The sequence below is a fragment of the Gymnoscopelus braueri genome (genome assembly GCF_963280865.1).
Source record: "Gymnoscopelus braueri genome assembly, chromosome: 14".
NCBI lineage: Eukaryota > Metazoa > Chordata > Actinopteri > Myctophiformes > Myctophidae > Gymnoscopelus > Gymnoscopelus braueri.
Genome location: NC_137619.1, coordinates 3,032,682 through 3,047,444, shown reverse-complemented (window position 1 = coordinate 3,047,444; position 14,763 = coordinate 3,032,682). Strand labels below are relative to the sequence as shown.

Here is a 14,763-nt window from a genome sequence, read left to right as displayed (position 1 = left end):
AATGAAAAGGTTTAGTCTTCAACACATTATGTAGTGGGGGTCCCTGCTTCATCTCTCCCTTAGCTAAGGGGTCCTTGACCTAAAAAACCTTGGGGACCCCTGCTGTAGTACTCAGAGTAGACCCTCTCCCTCACGCTAAACTTAAAAATGACTTCTAAGTTCCACTTCCCCCCATTTGCCATCCTGAATGACAATGGTCTAATATTATTATTGTATTTTGGCTATGTGCAATAACTGCAAGCCAATGTTCAGAGATTCAGTATTTGTCTTCATTTATTTAATTCACATTTATTTTGTTGGCAATAATTCAACTGTCAGCCAGTGTTTTGAGACATATTGTCTTTTATTGCTACAAAATAAATGAAAAAAATTAATTCTACATGAGTAAATAATAATTTAAAAATACTTTTTTTAATGAAAAGATCGGACCGGGGAAAATCGGGATCGGCAGATACTCAAAATCAAATGATCGGGATCGGATCGGGAGCAAAAAAACGTGATCGGGACATCCCTAGAAATGGATTCTCCACTGTGGTTGCGTTCAAGATATCTGCAACAAGTAACAAATAACATTCAGATATACTTAACCAAACGATCATTGTTGGTCCGATAAGCTATACAGTCAAACAAGTGGGGGTTTACTGTGGGCGGAATAAACCTTGTGCGAATATTTCATGACTTTCAAGTCTTGAATGAACTGTAGCCTCGTGACTCATTTTGGCCCTGGTGCTTTATCTATCGGAAGGATCGATGCCCAAACAGGGGAAAAAGATCAAGGTACAATAATACCCACTGCTGTAAGTGAATTACACACAGGGTTAACTTCCATTGCCTCCTGTCTGAGAGGGTATGGGCATGGACACACATTAGGCCTGTATTTAACTTGGAGTGGTATATGGACTACTTAACTAACTAATCCTAATCCTACTAATTGTCATTGTCATCTGTGGGCCATTAATAAACATGGAACAGCAGTGTCTGTCTAGTTACAATCAGTTTTGCATAGCAACATCATCGTTGAGCTGTGCTCAAGAGATGTAGAGAGACAGCAGGCTGTGTATAGGGCTTGCACGGACGGGGGCTGCTGTGGGTTGCGCTCTGTTCTTTTATGAGAGCCTGGGTCACAGCACTGTGCATAAATCAGATAAGGAAACTGTCTGTGCTGTGTTTAGAGGAAGTATGGTCTAGCTATGTCTATCTCATAGCAGCTAACTAACGTTGCATAAGTTTTAATGTGAGCTAGACTGAGGCTTCTATTGTTATTCATTCATTCATTCAGTCATTCATTCACATTCCTCCTCATCCATTCCATTCTCCAGATTTGTGTCATGCATGGTGCAGAATAGTTCAACTGTTTGCATGAAAACTATATACTTGTGAGCCAAAATCAGTAGTGTCTCAGCCATACATTTGAAAACTTGAGTTCTTTCTACTTTTGTTATTTTAAGTACATTTTGATGCCAATACTTTTGTACTTTATTTACTCAAGTAAAATTTTGAATTCCGGACTTTTACTTGTAACAGAGTATTTCTACATTGCAGTATTGATACTTTTACTTAAAGGGATATTTCACTTTAAAAAAACCTTTGGGTCATTTTATCATCTACTCAGGCTTTTGTGAGCCCCCCAGACAGTTTTTAAGTTGCTTGATTCAATATTTAGATATTTGATATTCATTTTATCAGACACGCCCCCTTCCTATACGAACACTTATAACTTCAAACTACATTTTTAACATGTTAGATTCATCAAAAACACCCGTCCTTGGTTCTGGTGACTCACCCTGCCCTCCTAATACGCGAGGGGGGCGTGTTGTTTCGATTACTTTTTTCATTTATTTTATTTTTTGTTATTGTATTTTTTTAGTTTTTTCATTTTCCAAAAAAATTACAAAAAATAAATGAAAAGTTATCGAAAGAACACGGACGTGAGAGAAACAAGCAACCAGCGTCATCTCGTTCTGCACGAATAGTTGCTCATGCGCGACTTTCAGCACATGTTTGAGTATCATGAGACTCCACGATGAGTGGTAGTAAAAAAAAAAAGGTTTTCATCGGTTATAATAGACGATTATCACTCTTACACAGGCTCCCATTATGCCAACGGAGGGGGTCGCCAGACAGGACGACAGGGGACTCTCTGGAATAACTCAACGTCCCTTTCAATGTTGGTGAGTGATTAGCGACACATCAAAGATAACACTTAAAATGGCCGGATCTCTCCTTTAAGGGGACTACACCATGAATTTTTACTTTTTCTTATTTTTTGTGTGTTTTTGGTCTCCCCTTCCTCTCTTCTATCCCCAAAAATACCTCAGTTTGAACACTCAGGCTTTCACAGCAAATCTGGGGTTTTCTGTAAATTGGTCTCAAAACAGGCCAAACAGATTTGTACGTACAAATCTGTTTGGCCTGTTTTGAGACAATCCCTCCCGTTTTTCAGTTCCAACCCAAAAAAAAGAAGAAAAATCGTATTTTTTATTTTATTTATTTTCCCACATAGCGCCCCGTGCCAAACAGGACAATGTGGTATTGCAGGTGAAAGTGCTTTATAAGCCAGAGAGAAGTTATTTGGAACTAGAAAAAGTGCTCCTCGGAGCACAAGTCTCCGCCAGGTCAGGTAGATTATTGTGGCCTCCTGGTGGCACTATAATAGGCACTATAATGTGAAAAGGGTGCCATTTATTCTTAGGCCTTGCACGACAATCGAGCTGCATTCATGATTTCAGGCATTTTGTTCCAAAAATGTGGTTTGCTAAATTAGACCTGCTGGTGGCGCTATAACAGGCCAATGTGAAAAGGGTGGCATTTCTTCCTCGGCCTGGTGGGAATGTGCGTGCAAAATTTCACGGAAATGGCACACTGCGTTCATGATTTGAGGAATTTTGTTCAAAAGGGACCCATCCTGCAAACTTTGGAAGCCAATGTTAGCCAAGTAGGATGGAATATGAAATATCGGACACATCCATCTTGATCACATGACTATAGAGAGACTATGTACAGATTTGCGTGATTTTTGGACAGAATCTGAAGGAGTAGGAGCATTTTTTTTTTACAAAACTCAGCCTCCTGGTGGCGCTCTAAAAGGCATATGTGAAAAATGCAGGGCAAAGGTTTTTCCTTGGCCTCTAGGGAGTGTGCGTGCAAAGTTTGACGCAGATCAGTGCAGTTATAGCTAAAAACGTGAATTGGCCTGTTATAGCGCCACCATGAGGCTGATGTGAACGTTTTCAAGTGGCATTTCTTCCTGGGCCAAGTGGGAATCTCTGTGGAAAATTTCACGGAAATCGCATGCTGCGTGCATGATTTGAGGCATTTTGTTCCAAATGAACCAATCCTGCATACATTGGAAGCCAATTTTAGCCAATCAGGATGGAATATGGAAAATCAGACAGATCCTTGTTGATCACATGGCTATAGAGATACTGTGTACCGATCTGCGTGTTTTTTGGACAAAATCTGTAGGAGTAATAGCAAAAAAATTGTTTTGCAAAAGTCGGCCACATGGTGGCGCTATGACAGGCTGATCTGAAAAATGTGGGGCAGAGGTTCTGCTGTGACATCCAGGGAGTGTGTGTGCGCAGTTTCACAGCGACAGGGCCAACGGTGGTGGAGATTAGCTGCTCGCAGACAGAAGGACGGACACACGGACGGACGGACGGACGGACGGACGGACGGACGGACGGACGGACAGGGGGAAAAACATACTCTCTCGCCATGCCTTTCGGCCTGGCGGAGACAATGAGTATATCTGAGGCTTGATTTAGGCTCAAACCTTTTGAAAAACGTTTGAGGGACATAAACAATATGATATTAAATATATATATATATTTTTAAATTCATGGTGTAGATCCTTTAATGAACAGTAAAGGCAACAGGATTAGTTAAACCAAGATAAATTCATCAAGGATATAGCTGATAAATCCCGGCTTAATCTGCTAGCTAGGTTTCGTGAAACAGGCCCCTGGTTGCTTATTTCTCTCACAAAACATGGCAACATCGGGAAAAAAAACAACAGAGGTGACCTGTCGAAATACAGTCCACAAGATAGTAACACATTTCATTGGGTTATGAATTTCACTGTAACAATGCTGGAGGACGGAGGAGGCAGACATTTGAGTAATGGGATGTGTCTATGGATTTTAATCTGTCTGAACTATGAACAGTGGTGGACAGTAACAAAGTACATTTACTTGAGTAGTAGGCTACTGCACTTAAAGGACAGTTATATGAAGATAGGTTGAACATGGTCAGGGCTCGGAAGGCAAAAGCTATCCGAATTTTATTTTAAACATTTGTGTGTGTGTGATAATGATCTGTGGTGATCTGGCATAGAAGGGGATGGAATGCCTCTGTGTTGGCTATATGCTGAGTGTTTCGCTTGGAGGAGGTCGGTGGGGCCACCGTGACTCAGCGACGCTGTCAATCTCAGGGACACCTGGGTTGATATTTGGAGGGTGCGGGAGGCGTCAGAGAATGCTTGCCTATAGGCCGCAAATTAGGCTGAATCCGGCCCTGTTTGAGCACCACTGATTTAGCAACATAATTTTTTTCAGAAAACTGTTAGGATTTAGAAGACATTTTTTGAATCAGCCTCAGGTCTTAATGGGTTAATATAGTTAAACAGTACATATCTACTTTACTAAATACTGTAAACTGTGGCTAAATCAGTACATACCTATTCTGTGTGACTTGATGGCTGGTTTCAACATGGCGGTCTGCATTCTGTTCTTCAGATGGAAAACTTCAGGATGGCTGTTGTCAGGCCTGGATGAGCGGGACTATACAGCCCTGAATGTTTTATCAATAACCCCGGATCTCACTAAATATAAGAATGAAAAGAAAACAGTCTCAGATCTATTCCAATCTGGCTTCACAGCGTCCGATAATGTCCCAGGGGAAAAAAGAGTGAGTTGTTTTCTGAAAGAGAGCGAGGGAGAAAGAGGGAGAGAGAGGGAGTTACCGGCCAGGAATGTATGGCCTTGTTCATATCTCTCTCCCCGTGTGTGTGTGTGTGTGTGTGTGTGTGTGTGTGTGTGTGTGTGTGTGTGTGTGTGTGTGTGTGTGTGTGTGTGTGTGTGTGTGTGTGTGTGTGTGTGTGTGTGTGTGTGTGTGTGTGTGTGTGTGTGTGTGTGTGTGTGTGTGTGTCAAAACACACACTCCCAGTCGGCCTAGGAAGAATCTCCACCCAATTGTCTTTTCAAATCAGCCAGTTATAGCCCCACCATGAGACAGATTTAGCAAAACAAATGTTTTAATGTTATGACCACTAGGGGTCATACGTGTATTTCCCTGTGTGTGTCTTTCTCTCCTCATTGGTGTGTGTGTGAGCTTGAGTAGTGATGAGTGACTGATTGAGTACCAGCTGGTGTGAATGGTGACTGAGTGGTGTCTGAGTGTGAGTGGTTAACGGTTAGGTGGAACCAGGCTGGTGATTGGCTCCTGTGTGGTTGACTACTCTATAAAGCTGGCTGGTGATTGGCTCCTGTGTGGTTGACTACTCTATAAAGCTGGCTGGTGATTGACTCCTGTGTGGTGGACTCCTCTATAAAGCTGGCTGGTGATTGGCTCCTGTGTGGTGGACTTCTCTATAAAGCTGGCTGGTGATTGGCTCCTGTGTGGTGGAATCCTCTATAAAGCTGGCTGGTGATTGGCTCCTGTGTGGTGGTCTCCTCTATAAACATGGCTGTCACCAGTCTTCAGATGTCTTCCTCCTAGCCAGCCTCCAAACACCAGCACTCTGTTCTGTTTCTAGCGTTACTATGGCTAAAGAATATTAGGATAGATGTTTGTATTTTTGGTTTCCTTTGTTAGGTAAGAGTAGGAGTTTTGTTTTGTAGTTAGGATTTCATGGTCCCACCCTGAGGTAATTCATAGGATTTTATAACCTGTGTGTCCTGGTTGTTTGGGGACTGAGGAGGAGGGAGTCCATTTTCTATGTTTGGTGGGACCGTACCTATGTTCCCCAGGTTCTATGTTCCCCAGGTTCTATGTTCCCCTCCCCCCCCAAAAAAGGTTCTATGTTCCCCGGGTTCTATGTTCCCCGCTCAACCAAAAAAGGGTTCTATGTTCCCCAATCATCCAAAAAAAGGTTCTATGTTCCCCACTCAACCAAAAAAGGTTCTAAAAAAGGTTCTATGTTCCCCGCTCACCCAAAAATGCAGGAAATGGTGAGACATTTAAAAAGGTTTAAATACATGTATTTATACCCATTAGTTATTTGTAATTTTCCAGTTTTTAAAGTGTCAAAATATCATGTTTTGAAAACTTCTTTGACATGACTCAAAATCTATTTAGGGGTGTCACGATACATCACGGTACATATGATACGATACACGATATTTGGCTCACAATATCGATACGATATCATTATCATTTTTACTATCATCAACATTGGCCATCATCTTCAGTTTCAAAGTGCTTAATTTATAAAGCATATAAAAAAAGTTACTAGAAAAAGTGCTCCTCAGAGCACAGGTCTACGCCAGGTCAGGTACGTTATTGTGGCCTCCTGGTGGCGGTATAATAGGCCAATGTGAAAAGGGTGCCATTTCTTCCTTGGCCTTTCACGGCAATCGGACACTGCATTTATGATTTGTGGCATTTTGTTCCAAAAATGTGTTTTGCTAAATTAGACCTGCTGGTGGCGCTATAACAGGCCAATGTGAAAAGGGTGGCATTTCTTCCTCGGCCTAGTGGGAATGTGCGTGTGAAATTTCATGGAAATTGCAAGCTGCGTTCATGATTCGAGGCATTTTGTTCAAAACGGACCAATCCTGCAAACTTTGGAAGCCAACCTTAGCCAATCAGGATGGAATATGGGAAATCGGACAGATCCGGGTTGATCACATGACTATAGAGATACTGTGTATCGATTTGCATGACGTTTGGATAAAATCTGTAGGAGTAATGTAAAAAAATGGGTTTTGCACAAATCGGCCTCCTGGTGGCGCTATAACAGGCCCATGTGAAAAATTTGGGGCAGAGGTTCTGAATTGGTATCGAGGGAGTGTGTGTGCACAGTTTCGCAGCGAGCGGGCCAATGGTGCCGGAGATTAGCTGGTAACACACGGACAGGACACACACACACGGACGGACGGACGGACGGACAGGGGGTAAAACATACTCTCTCGCCATGCCTTTCCATATGACCATGATCACATGGTCATATCATATGACCATGATACTGACCATGATACTGACATGATACTGACATGATACTGACATGTTACTGACAATGATACTGACAATGATACTGACATGATACTGACATGATACCTCATGTTTAACCTCATGTTTAACCGCAATACAATCAGGGCCACAGAGATCTGCCTTCTACTGGAGGGCTGTCAGCCGTATCATTTACATGGGCTAGACCGTGTACATTTTTGATTCTTCAATTTTAGTGTAGTTCTGGTGTTGTTTTGCTTTTGTTGTTGTTGTTGTTGTTGTTGTTGTTGTTAATGATGCATGTTTTTTTATTGGCTATATCCCCCAACCCCCTTGCCTTTTTGACAGGCATTTCCTCTTGTCTGACAAGGTTTTTTTTTTTTCCCTACATTTTGGTGTAGGCCTTTTATGGTGTTTATATGATGTTAAAAAAGTTGATACTACCATGATACTACCATGATACTGACATGATATTGACATGATACTGACCATGATACTGACCATGATACTAACATGATACTGACCATGATACTGACCATGATACTGACCATGATACTACCATGATACTGACATGATATTGACATGATACTGACCATGATACTGACCATGATACTACCATGATACTACCATGATACTATCATGATACTGAAATGATATTGACATGATACTGACCATGATACTGACCATGATACTGACCATGATACTGACCATGCTACTAACATGATACTGACCATGATACTGACCATGATACTGACCATGATACTACCATGATACTACCATGATACTGACATGATATTGACATGATACTGACCATGATACTGACCATGATACTAACATGATACTGACCATGATACTGACCATGATACTGACCCTGATACTACCATGATACTATCATGATACTGACATGATATTGACATGATATTGACATGATACTTACCATGATACTGACCATGATACTGACCATGCTACTAACATGATACTGACCATGATACTGACCATGATACTGACCATGATACTGACATGATACTGACCATGATACTGACCATGATACTACCATGATACTGACATGATACTGACCATGATACTGACATGATACTGACCATGATACTAACATGATACTGACCATGATACTACCATGATACTATCATGATACTGACATGATATTGACATGATACTGACCATGATACTGATACTGACCATGCTACTAACATGATACTGACCATGATACTGACCATGATACTGACCATGATACTGACCATGATACTACCATGATACTGACCATGATACTGACCATGATACTAACATGATACTGACCATGATACTGACCATGATACTATCATGATACTGACATGATATTGACATGGTACTGACATGATACTGACATGGTACTGACCATGATACTGACCATGATACTAACATGATACTGACACTTGCCATAAAACTGAGCATGATGCTGACCTTGACACTGACCATGATACTGATACTGATTATAAGATGTAACACTTTTCTCAACAATTTGACCAGTTATGGCCCGGACGGCTGGCGTGGCGGTCCGGGCACAGCGTGTCGCGGGTTCGACTCCCGATCCCGACGGACTTTGCTGCGTGTCACTTCCATCTCTCTCTCCCCATTTCCTCTCAGACTACTGTATACTGAAAACAAAAAATGGCCAAATCGTTACGCGGCGGATAAAAGCATGAAATTTGATACAGATGTCCCTTGGGTCATCCTAAAACATCCTAGAAGGGGTGCCCAAAAAAATCTTAAACAGGAAGTGACTTATGGACAAAATTCAAAATGGCCACCTAAACTGTTGACCGTTGACTCAAAAGACACCAAAAGAATCTCCAAAAAGCATAAAATTTGGCACATATGTCCCTTGGGTCATCCTAAGACATCCTAGAAGGGGTGCCCAAAGGAATCTGAAACAGGAAGTGAGTTATTGACTAAATTGAAAATGGCCGCCTAGTGTTGTCGATTGACTCAAAAGACAACTAAAGAATCTCATAAAAGCATACAATTTGGCACACATGTCTTTTTGGTCATCCTAAGACATCCTAGAAGGGGTGCCCAAAGAAATCTTAAGCAGGAACTGAGTTATTGACAAAATTGAAAATGGCCGCCTACAGTGTTATCTATTGACTCAAAATACAACTAAAGAATCTCATAAAAGCATACAATTTGGCATACATGTCCCTTGGGTCATCCCAAGACATCCCAGAAGGGGTGCCCAAAAAAATCTTAAACAGGAAGTGAGTCATTGACAAAATTGAAAATGACCGCCTACAGTGTTGTCGATTGACTCAAAAGACAACTAAAGAATCTCATAATGGCATACATGTCCCTTGGGTCATCCTAAGACATCCTAGAAGGGGTGCCTGAAATGATCTGAAACAGGAAGTGAGTTATTGACTAAATTGAAAATGGCTGTGTACAGTCTTGACAGATGATGCAAAAGACACTCATAAAAAATAATCTCATAAAAGCATGAAATTTGGTACAAATGTCCCTTGGGTGATCTGAATGCATCCTAAGGGGTGCCAAAAAAAGTTAGCCAATCTAGCATTTGGTCCAGAAGCCTGAAAGCTATGCAATCTCTACCATCTCCTGACAAATAAATTAAAGTCGCTGATTCGTGGACACCTTTATGGACACTCTTGCCAGAGGGCTGCTTAAGTTTGTAGAGAACTCAAGTGTGGCTGCAAAGCTGAGCCCTTCTGTTCGAGAAAGTGTAGATGCCGGGATGCTGGGTTACCTTGCAGAGCATTATGCCAATGTGCTGGTAATTGCGAAATGGCACACATGAATACATGTAGTTACTAAACACTAATCACAAAAAAACAGTAATGATCAAGAAGAAAATACATGAGAAGATAGAGTGTAAAACAAGCAAGAAGATGTAGAGTGCAAAATAAATAAGATGCAGAGAGTAAAATAAGAATATGCAGAGTAAGATAAGATGCAGAGTAAAATAAATGAGAATATGCAGAGAGTTAGATAAATAAAGAAGATTCAAAGAGTACAATAAAAAAATTATGCAGAAAGTAAAATAAATAAGTGATGTAGAAATGAAAACAGAAGGTAGACTACAAAATACGGCAAGTTATGCACTGCATAACCTGTCGTATTGAGTCTGCATAATATGCAGACTGCCATGGTCAACTGTTTAAACAGCCATTTAGAATTTCTTCAACATGGTCCCTTCCTAAAAAGTTTAATAAACAAGCAAACAAATAAATAACCCCTTCTAGGATATATTAAGAAGCACTCAATGTACGTACCAAATTATACACTTTTATGACGTCCCCTTATGTTTTCTTTTGTGTCAACTGCTTTTAGGCGGTCACTTCCTGTTTAAAACCTTTTTGGGCACCCCTTGTAGGATGCGTTCAGATCACCCAAGGGACATTTGTACCACATTTCATGCTTTTATGAGATTCTGTAGGTATCTTGCATCATCTTTCAACACTGTAGGCGGCCATTTTCAATTTAGTCAATAACTCACTTCCTGTTTCAGATTATTTTTGGCACCCCTTCTAGGATGTGTTAGGATGACCCAAGGGACATATGTGCCAAATTGTATACTTTTGGGAGATTCTATAGGCTTTTTGAGTCAATCGCCAACACTGTAGGCGGCCATTTTCAATTTAGTCAATAACTCACTTCCTGTTGAAGACTTTTTTGGGCACCCCTTCTAGGATGTCTTAGGATGACCCAAGGGACATGTGTGACACATTTTATACTTTTTGGAGATTCTTTAGTTGTCTTTTGAGTCAATCGACAACACTAGGCGGCCATTTTCAATTTGGTCAATAACTCACTTCCTGTTTCAGATATTTTTGGGCTCCCCTTCTAGGATGTCTTAGGATGACCCAAAGGACATGTGTGCCACATTGTATGCTTTTTGGAGATTATTTTGGTGTCTTTTGAGTCAACGGTCAACAGTTTAGGTGGCCATTTTGGATTTTGTCCATAACTCACTTCCTGTTTAAGATTTTTTTGGGCACCCCTTCTAGGATGTTTTAGGATGACCCAAGGGACATCTGTATCAAATTTCATGCTTTTATCCGCCGCGTAACGATTTTTCACTTAGTACCCCCTACTATATCTAATAAAAGGCAGATAAAGCCAAAAACAATTATATAAAAAAAAAATCTTAATGTAACAAATTATTACGTTATTATATTATGCAAAAAACGGTTATTGCGCTATCGCTCGTGATTTTATTACATTATGAGCTTTTATGACATTTAGTTTATTATATTATGAACTGTTATTACGCCGTTATTACATTATGAGTTGCTACAAGGTGCTCTATATCACCAAGACGGCCGCCAGGGGAAAGGGGCGGGCAAGTTTCTGATAGTAATTTCTCCCCATTATGTTCAGTTGTGTGTGTTCAGAGATGTTATTAATAATTGGAAATTAAAAATGTATGTTTCCTGCATTTTTGGGTGAGCGGGGAACATAGAACCTTTTTTTTGTTAATGGAGAACATAGAACCTTTTTTGGGGTAAACGGGGAACATAGAACCTTTTTTTAGGTAAAAGGGGAACATAGAACCCAGGGAACATAGAACCTTTTTTGGTAAGTGGGGAACATAGAACCTTATTTGCGGGGAACATAGAACCTGGGGAACATAGGTACGGTCCCCACCTGGTGACTCCTAGGCTGGGTCCTAACATGAATTGGGGGCTCATCTAAACTTTGTCCAACCCTCTTTTTGGTTCACGGTCCATTATTTCTGGTTGACATGATAATGTTTTCTAGTGACATCGTCTGATTTGTAACCTGTTGAATATGCATTGAATGTAAGCAGAGTGGAGAAGCTGGGGTGAAAGTGTTTGTTTGTGGGTTTTTAACTGCAGTGGGAGGTGGTGAAGCTGGGTTCCAGCTCATTCTGCTATGATGCAGGTGCTCGGCCTCATATTTGCTCCCACATATCCTGCCATTACACCCAGACTCGTCCATACCCGCAGAGACGTGCAGAGGGATTTGGAGAGGCAGGGGCTGGAATTTCAAAAGGGCACCTATTGCTGGCGCCGGCCGGATGATGTTTTTTTCTTTTTACATTTTTGCCCTGATCACATTGACAAAATAAACTATCTTTGCCAGAACTGAACAGCCACAACAACCACCCAGCATGCCCTAACAATCCAGTATAGCCTTAAATTACTGGTTAACAATGTAAAATGAGCAGTTTCAGTTATTAAGTATTTAAGTAGCCTTAGATAAAGACTCTCGTAGATGATGTATTTGATCGATTTTGAAATCCATTATATCTACGAGAGTCTTATCTACCACCCCTCCAGATTGCCCTGGAATGTCAGCTCCAAAGCCCGTACTTCTCCAAACATGTACAAATGCTAAATATAAGGTGCTTACCAGCTTTCCCCAAATGTTAACTCGGTGTCCGTTGTGTTTGTGTAATTTAATAGTCCATATTCTTCAATAAATGTTCAATACATGTTTTGAGATGTATGGTCTTTGGAGCTGACATTCCAGGGCAATATGGGGGGGGGTGGTAGGTAGATAAGACTCTCGTAGAGATAAAACATAGTAAAATCGATAAAATACATCTACGAGAGTCTTTATCTAAGGCTATATTAGATAAAGAGCGAGAGAGAGAGGAAATGAACAGTATAATTATTTTTAATCCACAAATACCTACTGTATCTGTCTCAAATTAAGATGGATCACTGATTGTCTGCGCTTCTCTGTGTGCGTCTGCTCTCCTCATTGATTGGACAATGGACATGTGAGTGCGTGCGCCCGGCAGGGTTAGGGTGACACAGTGCTTAATTAGTTATACTCAAGCTTTACTGGAGATGCAGCGTTTAGAGAGTAAGAAAGGGGCAATTCTCTTAGCCTGGAATGCTGCCTTCCAGTAGGGCATTTGTGTTTTTTCACCATTTATTTTTCACCATAATAAATGCTGCATTCATGGGTAAAAGGGCAGGGGCTCAAGCCCCCTTTCATGTCTATGTGTGCACGTGCATGCATACCCGGGGATGTGTTCACTCAAAGTATTTGCAGACTTTGGGTTATGTGCTGTACAGAGAGTGTGACGTGTGACTGACTTTCCTTATAATTATAATAGGATATGTTGGCTTCTGACAGTAAAATGGAGGTGAAAAGCTGGTGGGAGTGAAGGCCTCAGAGCTGTAATGCCACCCTAGTGTTCATCCCCAGTCACTGCAGGTTCCCTAGAAAACAAGAGCTCTGTCCCCATGACGGCTTCAATGTGAGCAAAGAACTTCTGAAACTTTGCAGACACATTCCCACTTGGCCATGAGGAAACTCCATCTTTCATTTTTTTTTCAAATCTCCTCCTGGTGGCGCTACAGCAGCCCATCATGACGCAATTTATAGGCCCTGTTTGTGCCAGATTACATTGTCTGTCATTGTGTGTTTTCTTCAAAATACGCTTTTTGCTACTACTATTTTGTCCAAAACTTGCACAAATCGGTACACATTATCTCTGGGGTCATGTGATCAAGATATATGAGTCAAGATTTTTCAGATCCCATTCCAATTGGCAATGACTGCCTTCCATAGTTTGCAGGCCCCATGGGTAACCAACCTGCCCTGGTGGAGACCTGTGCTCCGAGGAGCACACTTTTCTAGTTATTATTTATCCTGAATGTTACTTGTTGGAGTCAATAGAAACAGTCCGCACTCATAAGGTGAATTGTCTTTCAATTGTTTAATTTTACAGCAGCAGCAGTCATGACAAACGGACACGTAAACGCTGATGAAGGCCTGCTGCCTGAGTAGCTGAAACGTGTGCGTTTGTCATGACTACTGAAACATAGTCACTCACACCCCACCCTGGGCAAGACCTGGGATGTTGGTTGTCTAGGAAGTTGACAAACGGAAATGGTTGAATTTGGCGGAAGTACCGCCCAAGGAAATGACGTTGATGCTTTACAAATCTGTTAACTTTTTCATGTCAAGGACCCCCAAAGTGATATGTAATTCAGCCGCTGACCACCATCTCAAGTTTTTTCAAAAATGGCAGATCTACAAGCTCATAGCGCAGCACTCTGTGCCCGCTATGAAATTGTAGATCTGCAATTTTTTTAATAGCCCAAAGAAATGAAAAATGTACACAGATGTGTTCCCGTTCTTAATGGATTGAAGGATCACATGGTTTGTCAACCAAAATCACAACAATACAACTATAACTATAACTATAACTATATTGTTCACCATGGTATTGTTTTTACAGTTGTTGTTGTTGTCATCCACTTGACTTAGAACCATTTTTAATACTATATATTTATAGCTCTAGTTATAGAGCTCACTGCTCAGTGTGAACGGCCCTTTAATCCAGTGGTTCCTACAGTGGTTGCCCGGGACCCAAACTAGTGAAAATAGCAGATCTACAAGCTAACTTGTGGATCTGCTATTTTCACTACATTTGTTTTCTAATTTATGGAATTTATTAGATTTTTCTTTTGAAATTCCATTTAAAAATCATTGATTTTGTTTTTAATTCATGAAAGAATTTTTTTGAATGTTTTTTGGAAAATGTTTTGAAATAATTAATAACAAAATGTAGGAAACCAAAAATAAAGGGATATTTACTCA

At 40.8% G+C, this 14,763-nt stretch overlaps 1 protein-coding gene across 2 annotated transcripts in view; it reads left to right on the top strand.

Annotated features, from left to right (window-relative positions):
* Positions 1-14,763, top strand: part of LOC308099808 (complement C1q-like protein 2) — a 60,331-nt gene that overhangs the window by 11,273 nt on the left and 34,295 nt on the right. The window contains exon 2 of one of the 2 annotated variants that reach the window (XM_080448609.1): positions 2,089-2,171. The exons of the other annotated variant lie outside the window; for it this stretch is intronic. Within the exon in view, the coding sequence (XP_080304735.1) occupies positions 2,089-2,171 (83 nt within the window). The remainder of the gene's footprint in view (positions 1-2,088; positions 2,172-14,763) is intronic. 2 annotated transcript variants of the gene reach the window in all.